Genomic DNA, 17,185 nt, shown 5'->3' on the forward strand with positions numbered 1-17,185 from the left:
CAAATTGTAAAGCTATATATGGGACTAAAATTACTGTATTTAAAATATTTACAGTCATTTACTAAGGGAAAAAAAAGTCTACAATAAATGTAAGAAGTACCGAAAATGGATAGCTCAGTGATTCAGGGAATGTAGTAGTACAGAAAAGCTAGAGAAAATTAGGTCTAGGTTCTCTAATGAAAGAAACTATAAAAAGGTAATGTTTCAAATAGCTGTTGTACTCCACAAGAGGAATCAACTCAGATAGGCTGACTAGATTTGTGGGGGTTATGTTTGGTTTTTTTTTTAAACTAAACTTTTTTTTTTGGCTCAATAACAGACCTATACTGAAAAAAATCTCCATCTTTCCTTAACGTGAAGTCCTGTATGTTTGATGAAGATCTCTATAGTTTTTCCATATTACTGAATGCTAACAGGAATGAAATGATAAACTTCTATTTTTTTTTTTTTTTTTTTGCTTTCTAGCTGCCCATTTATTTCAATAAAGAAATTAATTTTAGAAGACATTTTATTCTGAAAATGTGTTTTTTCATTCAGTTAACTGAATTAGGTCTGTCCTGACTTAAGAGATGGGAGCAAGTGGGAGTTGCCTTATTAAAAATGAGAAGATACATTGCAAATTTTGGGAAAAGGACACACTACTTTCAGTGTCAGAAGGGATCAGAGGCATTAACTGTTTGAATCCCTTGGAGAAGAAAAAATGACTGACTCAGAAGATGTACCAGAATTAAAAAAAGATCCAGATTCCATATTTAGAAATTAATTTGAATTCAGACTAGGCACTGATCTGTCAAAGGAGGCACATGTAGTGAACAACATAGGACCTCAGTAACAGACAATCAAAATAGATATAACATTTCTGGACATGAACAGGTAATAGTCCAAAGGGGATGGGCCAGAGGGTTTACTAATCTGTAAAGAATAAAAATAATTTTAAAAAGAGACTGTAAATTTATTATGGTAATGATAACAAAATGATAAAACTGTAAAAGCACAATTATCAGGAAAACACAAAAAAGGCTAATCAGTGCACTGGCAGAGAGGAAATGGACAGAGTTAACTTCACTGAACTGTCAACCTCAACTCTGAACAATTAACTTACAGAATATGTCTCTTAGTACATGATGTTTAACAGCAGTAAATCTGGGTGAAACTGCAACTAGAGATTTTAAGTTGGGTCCCATTTATTGCCAACATCAAAAAGCAGCAATCAAGAATTTTACAGGGACAATATAAGATAAAGATTAGGAAATGAATCAAATGAGGAACATGTTTCTTCTTCCTCACATTGCCCACTCCAGCCCCACAGGCCTGTTCCTTTTCTCACTAGCCAATAGAAATTTTGCAATATGGTAATTTTTAGCTTGAAAAATCTAGAATTATAGAATCCAATTTTTAGTTGTATTTTATTTTTTTTTGAAGTTTTACATACATGAAGAGGCATAGTTTCAGAGATTTGTTTTCTGAGCAAGAAAACAGAAAACAAATTATAGTTTTGAGTGGGTGCGTCTACATGTTCATTCATACGCAGTAGTTACTGCACAGTTAGTTTAGTACTTCTTTAATGAAGTACTAACTCCATGCCCAGTAATTCACACTACCCGTGCAGTATGGCCAATGCACATTTTTTCTTTTTTGTGATGCTTACTGTGCAGTAGCCTAATAACATTGTGCAGTAGCATATTAACACAGGTTTTGACCAGCACACTACTGCGCAGTGTTGTTAGGCTACTGCACAGAAAGAGTCTTGTGTAGATATGTCCAAGAGGTAATAAAAGTAACACTAATTCTGTACCATATTTATTATGTACACTTATTTATCATTTATCAATATCTATAATATCCTTTGAGACAAAGAAGATAGCTTCCAGTGAACCCATGAAAGCTTAGACATGCAACTGGGAAAAGTTGATAACCATTCCAAAGTTAATCATAAATTAATGTTTTAGTTTCACCAATACATTTTGCAACCAACCAATACTAAATGGAGTTTTATATTTTGGAATGTCAGAAAAATAAAGATGGAGCCCAGCCTCAGCAACTGTCCACGGGTCCATGGGGAGCTTTATCTTTTTAAAGCTATATAATCTAACCAGGAAAAGCACGTTAAAACAAAAGCTAACCTAACTATTGCACTCCTACTGCATTGAGTAAGTGAGTGTATTTGAGGAAAGTTTATACTATTAAATAGTGTAATTAAGCAAAAATTTGAAAAATCTCTCTCTCTAGGTACCATATCCAAACAGGACATTGGTGACCATGGTCTTCCATGGATCTCTTCTCTTTGAAACATACAGAATTTCCAGTTTTGACACATTCATCCATTTAGATAGACTCTTGACATAAGTCAACCTCTGTCTTCCACAATCTCTCCTTCCTTCAATCTTTCCAGTTACGACCAAACTCTCAATTTCCTCTTTCCTCATAATGTGTCCAGGAAACTCCAACTGTCTCTTTCTGATGTTTAATCAGCTTCCTTCTGCAGTCTGCTCCTAACAAAATACCTTTATTTGAAGTGTGACTTGTCCAACATACCTTCAAGATGGGCCTTAAGAACCACATTTCACTTGCTTCAATGCTCTTTTCCATACTTAGTGATATTGCCCAGCATTTTGATGCATACATGAGGAGTAGTATAACATAGGAATCCAAAACTCTTAACTTAGTCTCCACAGAAAATTTTACCATTTGTCAATATTTTTCACTTTCAGAAATGTGTCTTATGCCATCCCTATTCTCTGTTTTATTTCATGATCACATTTACCATCTGATGTTATCCAGCTTCCCAAGCAGTCAGATTTACTGACCTGCCTTATCTGTTCCTTTTTCACTGTGATGTTGCATACAGGAATGATCTTCTTTGTAATTACTATGCATTCTGGTTTTCTACAGTTGATAGTCAAACCCTTCTACTCACTTTCACTAACAATTTTATCTAAAATTCCTTACAGCTTTTCTTCTGAATCAGCTATTAAGACTGTGTCATCAGCATAACACAGGTTGTTCAAATTCTGTCTGCCCTGGTAAATCCTCAGTCTCCCTCAGTATTATCTTACTATACAAGTTGAACAAGTCAGGTGAAAAAATACAACCTTGCCTCACACCTCTCTTAATTTGGATGAAATCACTTAGTTCATTTTCTGTCTTCACTGCTGCAGTTTGGTCCCAACAGAGATTTCTTAAAATTCTCAAGTCTTTACCATCAATACCCAGTTCTTTCAGCATTGTCATTAACTCCTCATGCTTGACTCTATAAAAAGCTTTGGTATAATCAATAAAACACAAGAAAAGGTCTTCCCTTATTTCTATTGCCCTCTCCAAAAACATCTGTACCATGAAGATAGCATTTCTTGTACCTTGATTTTCAACAAAACCACCTTAAACTTTTGCAATCTCCAGTCTTATTTTACTTCCAATTCTCAACATCAGGACCTTTAATAGGATCTTAAGGTGCTGCTATTGAGTGCTTACCCTCACTAATGTTACCATCAGAGCAGTAAATTCTGAGGGAGATTATTGCAGTGAGAAAGTGATTAGCTGCAATAAAGTTTTGGATTTAATAATAAACATGATAAACTTCTACATTTGGGATGAACAAATGCACAGAACAAAGGACCCTGCTACTTAGAGTAGAATAATTTCATAAATCCCCATGAATTTGCAAAGATAGGAGACTCCACAAGAAACACAGAAATATACATAGCTGTATACAGAGGGTTAGTGTACAGCAACAGCTTCAAATTAGAATGTTAATCCAGCACTGTTCAAGCTTGCTCCAAAAGTGTGCTTCTTCAGTTTGGTCTTTTCAACTAAACCACTTGCTGGTAGAATTAGAAACTTCTGGTATAAATCTGAGCAAAGAATGTGTGTAATAGTAATTTTTATATCGTTGTATAATGAAAATGCTCCACACTGCCTGCATAAGCACTTTTATTTACAACCACTCCATTTCAATCTTAACATCAGTAGCGTGCTCAATCCACAGGGTTCCTAGCAAAAAACGCTTTCCAGCTATTCATAGGTATTGGTAAGGCAAGGAGTTCACACATGTGTATCATAAGGGTTCATCTGTTGGCACACATTATACATAGGAGCCAATTGTTCAGCACAAAGTTTATGCCCTACAGCTTAGTATCTCTTCATGTAAATTTAATTTCTGAAGTGTTCCTGAAACAAGACCTAGATACTCCCCCTTTTGTATTCTCACAATTAAAGCGTACCTAGTGTTTTTCCTCCTCAGGCAGGAGCAGGACCCACTTCACAAATGTTTCAGCAAATTCCACTGCATTTTGGATTAGTACAAATATATTAAAAGTTCTTGGAGCCAGAAAAAAAATTGAAAGAGGAGAGATTTTCTTTGAGAGCATTCCTAAATTCCTAACAATTCTTTTTTCCCCCTCCCATCACCATGGAAAATTTTCAGCAGATGCCTTGCTGAGGGCCTTTCCACATCTCTCTTAGGTTCCCCTTAAAATAACCATGTGCCTATCCTCCAATGAACAAAAAGGGAAGGTGCCTATGAAGAACTATTGTTTTCTAGAACAAGCACCACACATGGGAAGTGTTTAAAAGACAGAGGGCTGATAAAATTAGTAACTGAAATGTCATATGTTATCGTAGGATACAGTTTTCTCATTTTGTTATATATAGGATACACAAAACTATTGTTAAACACGGTGAAATTAAATGTCTGGATTTTCATTTTTATTAACAATAGTTCCATGTTAGGTACTCATAAGTCTGTGGATAAAGGCTTTATCTATTATCTCTTGACATTCAAAGTATTTCATGGCTTTCTCTTATCCTACGTAGCCTTAAAACAAGAGGTCAAGGTGAGAATATCTAAAGGTTTTAGTATAGAAATTTCAGTTTGGGGAGAATTACATCTTGTAGCACATTAACTTTTAATACCTATAATGATGAGGTTATATGTATTACATATATTTGAGGGGAGAAAATGTTCTGGCAGCAGAACAAACAACTAAACAGAGGAGCGAGAAGGAAAGCAAAGCTGGCCTGAAATTACCTTAAGGGGGGCGGGGAGGGAGGAGTAGAAAAAAATTAAGATATTGTATCACAATTAACTGATTTTTATCCAGCTTCTTTCCAAGGTACAGCTGAAACACAGAACTTGCTTTGAAGAAAGCCTTTCCTCCATGCTTTTGAAAGCTCAGTTCTCTTTTCTTTCCTCCTCCCGACACTGGATACATTAGTGCTCAGGCTTCAGGTACTTTCCACTCCAAATGCCAACACATCTCTTTTCTTTGGGCAGCCAGGTCACTCTCCAGCTTGGGTCTCAAGTCATCCTTACCTCTGGAAACCAAGTTTCTCAGCCTTCTTTAATGACCCACAACAAGGCCAAGCTTTCAGACCCAGCTGTCAAGTCCACAACCCTCGAGTATCTCTGGAGCCCTGCTCTTTCCACTCCACCCTTCTGGCATGCATCTCCAAGGCCACTTCTTCCTCCCACCCTGCCCTGAAGTCCACCCCATTGGTTTTCCCACTGGATTGCACAAACTACCCCAGAAACCCAGGTGGTTGCCACTTACGTCCCACGGACCTTTGGAGGCCCAGGGCCTGTCTATACCACCACAGGCCCCGGGAACTAAGGCAGGTGTTTCCCAGCCGCGCTGCCGCCCTCACCTCCAGCTTGTCGGTGAGCTCCTTGTGCATCCTCTCGTACTGCCGGCTCATGTCCTGGTTCCTCTCCAGCAGAGCCTTCCCCAGCCTGGCCGCCAGCAGCAAGTCCTTCTCCTTCTGCCTGATCAGCGAGAGCAGCTCGGGCTCCTGCCCGGCCGCCGGAGGCCCCTGCTCCGGCTCCCGCTCCCCGGCGGCGGCCAGCAGGGCCAGCTCCTCCTCCAGCGCCAGCTCCAGCTCCCCCGGGCCGCCCTGGAGCGGGGCGGAGGCGGCCGCCGCGGCCGAGCTCCGGGCGTCCCCGGCTCCCGCCGCCCCCTGCAGCTCCATGCAGCAGGAGCTGTCCGGCTCCGCTGGTGCTGAAGCGACGCCGCCCAAGCCCAGGCAGCGCGCGGACATGGCCCGGCCCTGGCGCGCTCCAGGCTGCGGGGGCAGGCGGGCGCCGGCAGCCCGCGCCTGGGGCAGCGTCTCCCTGTCCCCTCCCAGCAAGCCGGCCGGAGCGGGAGCCTCCCCTGCGCCCTGCGTGGAGCCGCCGCCTGCGCCGCTCCGCTCTGCGGGCTGGGCCCCGCGAGGCTGCCGGGAGCCGCCTAGCCGCCCTGCTGCCGGGCCCGGCCGGGCTCAACGCGCGCCGGGCGCCCTGCTGCTGCTGCTGCTGCCGCCGACCCCGCTCTGCAGCGCCGCGCCCCGCTCCCCATCGCCGCCGAGGCGCCTGCGAGACATCGCGCTGCGGCGGCGGCGGCGGGAGCCTCGCGAATCCGGCGACGGCGGCGGCGGCCACCCCCTCCTTCCCTCCCAGCGCCCTGACGACAGCAAACACCTGTTCTCCAGGGGGCTCTGATTCGCTGAGCCCGGTAGCTCCATAGCCGGGCATCCAGGTGCTGCCCCATTAACCCCGCCCTGCCCGGAGCCTCGCTCGGAGCACCCCCCTCCCAGCAAACACCCCGTGTGGTGCTAATACGCGGGCCGCTCCCAGCTGGGACTGGCCCTGGGTGTGATGATGATCACAGGAGAGAGGTCCTTGCTGCCCCTGTAACCTGTGGGTACAGCGTTAGGTGGTCAGGCTCTGGACCACTTCAGTAACGACCAAGGGGGAAGCACTGGGAGAGAGCCAAGAGCTGCAGCCCGTGGTGCCCTGCTGGGCTCCTCTGATGGGGAGTTCTCAGTGGAAGCCCTTCCACTCCATGGTGCTTATGAGAAGGGTGAAAATGAACTAAAACCGGAACCAAATTAGTAGTAAACAAGAAACAATTAGTAAGCAAACTCTCTGAACTGAGAAATGTTCAATGCAGTTCAATAAAAGCTTTAATTTTACATCATTTGCCACCTGGATACTGGGGAGCTGGGGTACCCTGGAAATTACTACGGCTTTATCTTTAAAATGCTCTACAGATATTTATCTATAAAAATGCTTAGCAGGTTTAGAAGGTTTAACATCTTAAAAGCTCTTTAACATATTAAGTGACACCAATGCCCCCCCTCTATATAACACCTTCCATTTGAAGAATTCAAGGCATTGTATTAATGAATGAAACTTTGCAACCTCCAACAGAAATATAAGTAATAACACCATTTTACAGATGATAAAACAGGCAGGAAGAGTTTGATTTGCTTGGCCAAGACTACATAAGTCTTGAGCAAAGTCAAATTTCCCTCTAAGGAATTTTTAGCTTTTGGGGTTGTTCAGTCCTCTAAACAATGCTACCTCTATTACTATAAATCATGACCAATTAAAATCTTTCAGAGTCCAATAACATCCCTGATGTTGAATTTTATTCTGTCTAAAATTGGTTCCTGAAAATCAGGATCTTTGGCTGTGCTTTGAGATCCATGCTTAATAAAGTGAATAATCTAATTTACAGATCACATCACAGAACTAGGAGAGCACAGGATTCCTGTTTATTTGTGATTTTGGAGCTGACTAGTTGGGCCCAAATTTTCACAGCTGGCTTCTTGCTTGTGTTTCCCAACTTTAGACAGCTATGGCTCAACTGGAACTGTATATGCTCAGTCTTTTGGAAATTATACATTAGGTGTCTAAAGTTAGGCAACCAAATTAGTCATGAAAATTTAGATGCCACTTTTGAAAAAAAAAATACCCTATTCTCTATCTAGCAATGTATTCATCTATAAAATGGATAATATACCAATGCCTACTTTTTAAACCTATTGAGAAAATAACTGCTGGAGATCTTTTGATGTAAGTCATTAACAAAACAATTTATCTCTTACAGCAGCAAAGCGGGGACTCGCTTTATAAATGTTTGGCTACAGGCATAGCCTTTCATCAAAACTTTTTAATAACAACTGTAAAATATAACAGTTCATTAAAATCTAGTTTTTAATTGGTGTACATATTTTATTTTTAAACATTTGGAAAATTCTGTTGTATGCTTTTGTAGTCATATCTGAAAAAAATAACACTATTGGTCAAATCAATATATGAAATCACACTGTACACATTCACCATAAAGGTGGTTCAGCCACAGTTGTTTCTTCTCTTTTTAATGATTAAAAGAGGATTTCAGAAGCAAAAACAGATTATTTTTAACACCCACAAATCCTGTTCTGTATCTGGTGTGAAAAGTGAGACCTAAGCTTTGTAGGCCTGAAGCCAAGGAAGATACTATCTTATCTAAAACCCTTCAAGAGAGTCTTGCACTCTCTAAAGTTGTATTATGCTACTCCATAGAGTCTTATTTGCTCCTCTAGATGTCCCAGTTAGGCATGTTAGGTTAAGAGAATGTCCCTGAACATTTTTTTGGCCAACAGTTTACCTTGCCCAATAGTTTATTTTGACTACAACTCCCAAAAACCACTGAGGCTGATTTTTGATTTCAGATTATTACTCTCCTACCCAGACAGCATATTTTAAAGGCAGATTCACTGAATGCTGGGAAGTGTAGTCAGCTATATTAACAGTTTCCTCTCTGAAATTAGATACCACAAGGGAATTGGGAATCTCTGAATAATCAAGCTCCCTCATTATCATTGAAGTTTTTTTTAAGGTCCACACCTAATCCTAATTTTCTGTCATGTAAATGATGGGGGAAAGGGACAATGTGCATGGACTAAGATTTCAAATTATCTAAATTTGTACTGATGAAAAAGGTGATACTTCAGCTTTGGTCAAATGGAGGCATCTTTAGGGAAATCTGTACTTTTGACCTAAAACATTTGTTTAATGAGATTTATGCAGCTTTATTTCATTTAACCTTGTCACTAAACTCTTCTCCCCACAGAATATCCTCCATCTATATAAAACTATTCCTAAATATCAATAGCTAAGACACATTTAGTTGGTGCAGAGCAGCTAATCCTGATTTATAACTGAGCTTTATCCCTCTTTCTAATGCTCATATATCAGACTGAAAAGCCTGAAAATCTTCTGTTTATCCACAAAAAGCATGAATTGTGGATAGGCAAACTTCCCTCTAGCCATCTGCCAGAGGGCCCTAACCCTACACTTGGGGAATCACTCTGAAGGTAATTTAGTTAACATGCCTTCTCAATCCTTGGCCTTTTTCTTGACAATATCAGTTAATACCAGCTGTGGTGATGGTTTTTTTTTTTTTTTTATAAAAACACCTGTTCACTAAAAAGTAGATTGAGACTCACTAAGTCATTTTATACTTGCCACCAGCAGCAAGCAAATGGTGCTAATAGTGGTTGACCACTATTACCATGAGTTCCATTTGAGTTAGGGACTTATGGACAAAATACTATATATCTCATTATCAGACTCCAAACATTCAGTTCCCTAGACCCTTCTTCTTTAATCAATGAGTCGTTACTGTTGGAAAGCAAGGCATGCTATAATGCAAAATTATTTGTACAGTATGGCACTCTTTAAAAGAACCCAGAACAGAAGCCATGCTTCTCCAGGTTCTTCTTTTTAAATAGGGGATTGAATTTAAAATCCAAACTGATTATGTGCGCCTTCTGCTGGAAGAGCTTATTATAACAAAGCAAGCCTTCTAGTATGATTAATGAATCCACAGTGGCATTAATTTTCATCTCTAATGCCTCCGTCAGTTTATAAAACAAAAACAGAGATTATAGTGAAACAGTTTTAATCCCCAAAACAAAGCCTCAAACAGAACTCTTTTAGCTACAAGCTGTTGGATACAGGGTAAAGGTGATTGCTTGGAAGAAGAAATAAGCCCATGTAAACAAACAATATTTATTACAGAGATGTTAGAATCATATTCATGCACACACTCAGCTTTCATTTAGGTATTGCAAACTGTATACTATTCTATTCAGTTTGTTATCCCCTGTAAATGTCTATGAATTGTTTGGTAACCTCGTGGTCATCTATTAATTTATACTTCAGAAAATCCATCATTGTCCTTTGAATTTAATAACTGATTGCCTTTCTGGAAGTAGATTACTGTATTGCTTTTAACTACTTTATATACTGACCTCTTATTATTCTATCTTGTAAAATATTTTAATAAATTAAAAATCTACACACACATGAAAAGCAGACAAGGATAAGCATTATAATCTTATATTCATATAATGGCATTATCCAGAATGATCTCTGGTGCTTTGCAATCTACAGATGGGATTTTCATTGGGAGTTAGTCACATCCCGCTCCCATTGCCTCTCAGTGGAAAGTGGGTGACTTATAGTCTCAGGTTTATCTAAAGAGCCCTATGCCTGAAAAATGGGAAGCTGTTAATAGGAACAAGGAAAAAAAATAAAAAGTATATTTCTCGACATAACATTTTGGGAGCCTTCTATGTCTAGGTACTAACAACTGGAAAAATATAGTTACAGGATTTGGCACTTGAGCCCACTGCTATTTTATATTAGTATTTGCATATATATTCATATGTATTAACCAGATAAATCATCTGATTTAACTAGATAAATCATCTTCAGTAAAGTTCATCTCCCTAATGCAGTGATTTTCAACCCAGGTGTCTGGTATCTTTGGGTGTCGTGAGATCACTAAGGGTGCTGTGGGTTGCCACACAATATTAGCACTGTTAGCTGTGCAAACACCGACACATGACTGACAAGTTAACCCAGAAATTTCAACTAGGAATCCATACTGTCAAAAACATTCTGACCTGTTGTTGTCTCTATTGTGCTTTTTGCAACTGAAGAATTGCTCTATTATATTTCCATAGTCAAAAGAATAAGTGAAAGCTAAGAGCTGGCATTTTCTGAAGTGTGCCTTGAGTCTAATGTGGTGTGATTGGAGTCTAAAAAGGTTGAGAACCATTACCCTAATCATTCAGATGTACAATCTTGTTCACAGAACAAACAAAGATGAAAATAAAAATAATGTCTGAGCTGTTGTATAAGCCACAGCCCATTCTCTTCCTCAACTGAGAAACCTTGATAGGTGTGAAAGTGGAATAAGCAACAAAAAGGTAGATTAAATTCCAATGACAATGATTCCAATTAAGCACATGCTTTGAAATGAATATGCCATTCTCCAGGGATCTTGGAAGTTGCTATTCTCCCAAAAAGAACCAAGTGGAAGAATGGCCCAGAACCCAGACTATGAAATGAAAAAATAGTGAAGTAAGCAAAAAGACCTCTTGCTTACCTAGTATCCGACACCCTTCTTTGCTTCTGTGCTTTCTGGCAGATGGAACTCACAGATCTGTATACAGAACTGAATGATATAAGAATGGCTCAGAGATGTATTGAAAACAAAACTCTAGATGTTTTAAGCTGTTAGACAAGAAATTTATCCTTGCTATTGAAGCAAACAACGTGTATTACTCAGTCAGAGCAAGATGAAACATTCTTTACACATCAAGAAAAACTGAAAATTCAATAAGCTCTTAGTACTTTAGTCAATACTTCCACCTCAGCTGTAAGAGGGCAACAATTAGAAATTAAAAGCTACAAGTGAACACCCCTCTGTTATTTAGAATAAGGAGAGACGGGAGCCACATGGAAACACATGGGAGCCACTTCAAAGCAGAGCCAGATCTGTAAAACTATACTTTTGTCCTACAATTTGAACTTAATATATTTAGAGAGATGAGGAGGATAAAATTTCTCAGCCACCCTCATCTGTCTTTCAAGTGCACGAAGAATCTCTATATGCAGATTAGCAGATTTCTCTTGTAGCTCTGCATCTAGGTTGTTTTTTTTGTTAAATATTGCCTTTTTAACAGATTACTGCATTCTGTTTCTGGTAAATGTTCTAGAATTGATTTTGACTGCCGATACAGCTCACATTGAAACTGACTTGGTGTAATATGTCTTTTTTCACAAAACAGATGGACAGTAGGGGTGTGCAAAGCGGGCCCTATTAGGATTCAGATTCGACCCGAATCAGGAACAGTGATTTGATTTGGAGTACTGTCCCCAATTCAATTTGGCTGAATCCGAATCTGAAGATTCAATGCTGATTCAGAGAATCAGTAATTCAGACATAGATGCAGCTTTAAATGTTTTTTCTACATACCTTGAGGTACCAGTGTGGCTTGTGAATGCTGCAATGCTGGGGCAGATGGAGCATCCCACAGGAGTGTGTGCGTGTGCACGCGTGTGGGGGAGGGGGGGCCCTCCACTTGCCTGGCGTTGAACCCAGAAGTGGACCAGAAGTAATTCTAGTCCACTTCTGGTTCTGCCGGGGAGCACACTGGGGAGCCCCCCCCTTGTCCCCTGAGCTCAGTGATTAGCTGTGGGGGGACCCCGGGTGCCCCCTCCAGACCCAGAAGGCACCAGTTGCCAAGCCAGGGTGGGTGCAGGGGGGAAACCACAGGCATTTTTGCATATGCTCTGCAGGTGGAATGGGGATGTTTAATTAGAATAGCTCCAAGAGCCACTCTAATTACAGTGCCTGCAGCGTCTCATGTATCAGCATCCCCTTGCTTCAAAATGCCACAAAACTTCATAACTGTCTCACAAGATTAAATTCAAGAGTGGCAGAAAAAAGTAAACGTCGTAAAAGCCACATATTTACATATTCCAATAGTTAAGTAAGCCTGCATTCTTTAATTCAACAGGTGCACAGTGGGCACATCTACACATGCAATTAATACAACTGAATAAACTCTGGCACAATTTGAGCTGGAGTAAACTAATATGAACATCACTGTCTACATGTGCGTTTAAGTACAGTAATTTACTCTGCCATTGATAGTCTCATCAGGCATAAATACTATCTGATAGCACAGTAAATTAGTCTGCACTGGCTTAATTGCCATGCATGTATAGGCAGTGATGCTTTGCTGCACAGCAAATTAGTCTACTGTGCAGTAAAGTATGTGTGTAGACGCTCCCAGCTAGTACTAAAACTGGACTAGGAAAATAGTTTGCTTTTAACTAAAACGCATACTTTTCAGAGGGTCAGAATGATTCTTTTCTTTTACAACATAACAATGTTTAAGATTTAGTAGAGGAAAATGTTATTAAAATGTAGCTTGTACTCTCTAAGAGTTTATTGCTTGTTTTTGCATTAAAGGATGAAGCAAGTTAGGTGATTTTCTATTTGTAGTTTATTTACTTGAAACTATTATGTTGTAGTTTTCTGGGCAGCCATGTTAACCATCTTAGAATTGTCTTGATATCTTTAAATGATGAGGTATGATTTTATGCAGTATTGTAAAAAAAAGTTTATTTTGTAATTCATCTGTCTGCTTGCTTATGTACATGCTGCAATTTGAAATGACTCACAGTAGCAACAATAGTGTTTGATCTAACATTATTGTATTATAATTGACCATGCTAACATGAAGCAATCTTGATTTTAGTGCAGCCTCCTTCAGTCACTGTTGTGGTCAATTATTTCATGATAATGGCAACTCTGTCAGGTATCTGTGCTTCACTGAACAATTATGTTGTTATGGCAACTGATGTTCTATAAATTTTCTCAAAACCAGACTGATTCACTTGTTGGGGAACAGCAAGTATAAAAATGAAAAGTACAGAACAGTATTTTTTTTGGAAATTTTCAGTTGCATTTACAAATACAGCCAAATGTGAATGTTGTAATCTCATTCATTTTTACAATAATTGGTCTTTGGAGTGAATCTTCCTTCTGGTGACAATACCAAGGCCATAGATTTGATATTGAGATCCAGTAGGAGGAAGCTGGACTCCTCCTTGAAGATCTCTGAGTGACCACTACTGCAAACTCATGGTTTCTGCTCTGGAATAGCTAATATCTCCCCTAAAGTAGTACATGAAATCAGTACATCTTTATGACCAGGGATCTGGGTTTTCTGTTTCCCATGGAAAAACAGAGAAAAACACATATTTCCCCCTTTACCTGAGGAAAACGCAGATTTTTGCATTTTAATGAAGAAACCCATGGAGTTTGCACTTTTGCAAAAGTTCTCTGCAGGCTAGCAGAGTTCCAGCCTGCAAGGCACTGGGGGGGAGCGGGAGGAGGGTGGTCAGGCAGGACCTGCCATGTGCATGTATATGAATATGGCTGCCAGGCAGCCTGGAGAGCAGCTCTCACAGGTAAGTGTGTGTGTATGTAGGGGGTAGGTGGGATTGGAGGCCCCCATAGGGAGGGCGGGAGTGAGCTGGGTAGGTCTGGAGCTGGGGCTGCTGCCCAGCCAGGGGGTTTGTGGGGCTTGGGGCCCGGGGCCAGAATGTGCAGTGACAGAGCCTTGGCGGGGAGCAGGGCAGGGTAACAGGCAGCTAGTCTGGGGGGGCAAGGGGTGGGGCCAGCTGTGCGCCACTGCACACACTCCCAGGGGGGAAGAGGGAACCTGTGCCCCCAAGATCTGTGGGGGGTGGGGGCAGGCTGCCCACTGTGGGCTTGGGTTCCCCACCTTGCTGCCATCTGCCAGGGCTTCCACAGCCCAGTGTGAGCAACCTGGTGCTGCAGAGCAGAGTGGGACCGTGAAGGGACGCTCCTGGCCACTGCAAACTCCATGCTGCCCTGGTGAGGCATCCCCTGCCCGCATGGCGGCAGTGAGGCACACAACCCCATAACACTGTCCCTGCTGCTGCTGTGCAGGCAGGGGCACCTCGCTAGGGCAGCACAGAGCTCACAGTGGTAAGGAGCTTTCTCATGCGGTCCTGCTCTGCCCTGCAGTGCTGGGTTGCACCCACTAAGCTGTGGAGGCCCCGGTGGAGGTAAGTGGCACGTTTCAAACTCCTAAAATTACACTCTGCCTGTAAGCTAAACTAAACTAGTGTTGTGGGCCTATGGCCTTCTAAGTCTGAGGCAAGAAGGATGTACCTTTCTGTCTTTGACACCAAGAGATAAGGGAGACTAGAGACATCAAGGGATTGATAATCAGATACAAGAACCATTCTACTCTATGGCATGAGTTAAAATCTTAGACAACAAAGAATAGTTCTCTGTTCTGTAGTAAAATAGAGAAATGCCATCTGTGGGCCTGCTTTTCCAGCACTTTTCAACAGCATGAAACACACTGAGCATGTAGGGAAAAAATGCTGAGCAACAGAAGATGTTCATAGGCTTCTGGTTATCTGATACATGAAGCTAGCCAACAGTTTCACAGTGATACATAACACTGATCAGCTCAAAGTACATTTCTACTCTCCTTTTCATTCCTGAATCATAAATCATAAAAAGGTAAAATTAATAGTTCAAGTATATCATGGAGGTCAAGCTAGTGTGTGCACATCTTAGGCCTGAAATTAAAAGCTATAGTGAGAGATTTCACATCTAAGAGCATGCTGGGGTCAAGGAAGATTTCTTCCATTTTTTCATACTCTTTCAATGGTTGGAAATTCATTAATTCATTACATTGTGTTACAACTTACCTAGGATAGGGTGTGCATATGCATACTTGTATAAGCCCATAGACTATTAACTAGTTCAGGAAATAATGTGTTTTGAACTGAAATCAGTTTTAAAAAGGAAACAGATATTTAAAGAACCATTATTTTCAAATATTGCTCTTAATTATTCAAAGATGAGAATTCAAATTTGTTTTTGGTTAAATAAAAAAGGGTTTAAATACCAGATCTTTAAGATATTTCAAAAAGTCAAATATTGTTATTATTTAGATATATACCCCACCCTATCCAGAAAGACTCAGGGCACCTCCATATGAGTGCAGATGTTTGTTTCCCTGGGGACAAGTAGCAGCAGCACACCTTGTGCTGCTGCTACTTGTCCCTGGGAAATGTCTGTACTAGGCGCACATGGAAACAGTATTGTATGTGAAAACAATGTGGTACAACGTTTGGTTATGTGGAAACAATAATGCATGTCTGTGGTCATCAGGATGTGCCCACAGGGCACATCCCTATGAGAGGGAATATGCATTTCCTAGGGACAACTAGCAGTAGCACATATTTGTGCAGCTGCTAGTTGTCCCTGGAGAACGCCCCTGCACATGCACTCTGGCACATGGCAAGTTGCCTTGGGCGGGGTAGAGGAGGCTGGGGCCAGCACCTGGGCTGGCCCCAGCAGCCTTACCTGGGGTACTGGGGGCCTCCCAGGGCTCCAGCAGCAGTGATCTGGGCACACAGAGCCCGGCTGGCAGCCAAAACATGGCTGTGGCTGGCCAGGCTCCGTTTTCAGGTGGTGCGTGCTGCCACCATGTGTACCGCCTCGCTTTTTTCTGCTGCAGGTTTCTTTGACACCAGGATCTCCCAGTGTCAAAAGCCCCCACCATACTGCAAATTAGCAGTGCGGTGAATGCCTGCATGCGTGGTGTGTGTGGTCTGTGATGCCACAGATGGATCTGCAGCACTGTAAACTGCACATGTGGGCTCATCTGGATGTGCCCACAGTGGCTTAGAGAGACTATTAGCTTTAAAGAGGTAGCATATAGCAAAAGTAAGATCTTAAGCATCAGTATTTTTATATTTTTCATATATTAGTTTTTTAAATGTTCTGCTACAATGTATATTGTACATACTATGAAATTTCAAAGGTGGGCTTTAAATGTTTATTGCTTAATAATATCCACTTTAGAAATAGAATATTCCCTTTACTTGTACAAAAATGTTATTGCAGAAATCTAGTAAATACAACTAATAATAGTTTTAAGCAAGACTTGAATACTATGATAACTGGAAGTGTTGTAGTGGTATAGCAGTGATGGTCCAGGGAATATGTGAAAAGCAAGATTTATTTGGTAATGTCTTTTATTGGACTAACTATGTAGTTGGGAGAGATGTTAGACAAACTTTCATGCACAAAATGCCATTCCTTCATGACCTGAGGAAGGTATTTTATCCCCAAAAGTTTGCCTAACATCTCTCAATAGACACATATAATAGGGACATATGTTAGATAAGTATACTATTTAATATCACTACAGTATTTAATATCTTTATCCTTCTCCTACTTTAATCAACAGCAAAACTTCCAATTACTTTTTAATAGGAGTTTTGTATGAGTAAAGGTTGCAGTACTGGACCTTCATTTTATGCAGGGACATTCATATAAATCAGGGTGTTGACTGTGCAAGCCCGCTGTAGGCAAATACTCATTGTATGCGCTCTGTATTTATAGACTGGAACCAAATAAACTTTTTTCCACCTTATAACTTTCCCAGCCCCAACCTGCAATCAGGAATTTTATCTCAATTACTATTCTTGATCCTTTTGCCCAACTAAATGAAGCCCCTCATTAGT

At 40.9% G+C, this 17,185-nt stretch overlaps 1 protein-coding gene across 3 annotated transcripts in view; it reads right to left on the bottom strand.

The window, feature by feature from the left end:
• Positions 1 to 17,185, bottom strand: part of BICDL1 (BICD family like cargo adaptor 1) — a 112,764-nt gene that overhangs the window by 67,153 nt on the left and 28,426 nt on the right. The window contains exon 6 of one of the 3 annotated variants that reach the window (XR_009455175.1): positions 11,199 to 11,267. Coding sequence is in view for 1 of the 3 variants with exons in the window: in XM_014593564.3 (XP_014449050.1) it covers positions 5,644 to 6,033 (390 nt within the window). In the remaining 2 variants the exon portion in view is untranslated. Of the gene's footprint in view, positions 1 to 5,643; positions 6,034 to 6,931; positions 11,268 to 17,185 lie in introns of those variants that run through there. The other 2 variants (XM_014593564.3, XR_009455176.1) reach the window with 2 other exon arrangements.

The sequence above is a fragment of the Alligator mississippiensis genome, chromosome 10, assembly GCF_030867095.1.
Source record: "Alligator mississippiensis isolate rAllMis1 chromosome 10, rAllMis1, whole genome shotgun sequence".
In the NCBI taxonomy this organism is placed as follows: Eukaryota; Metazoa; Chordata; order Crocodylia; family Alligatoridae; genus Alligator; species Alligator mississippiensis.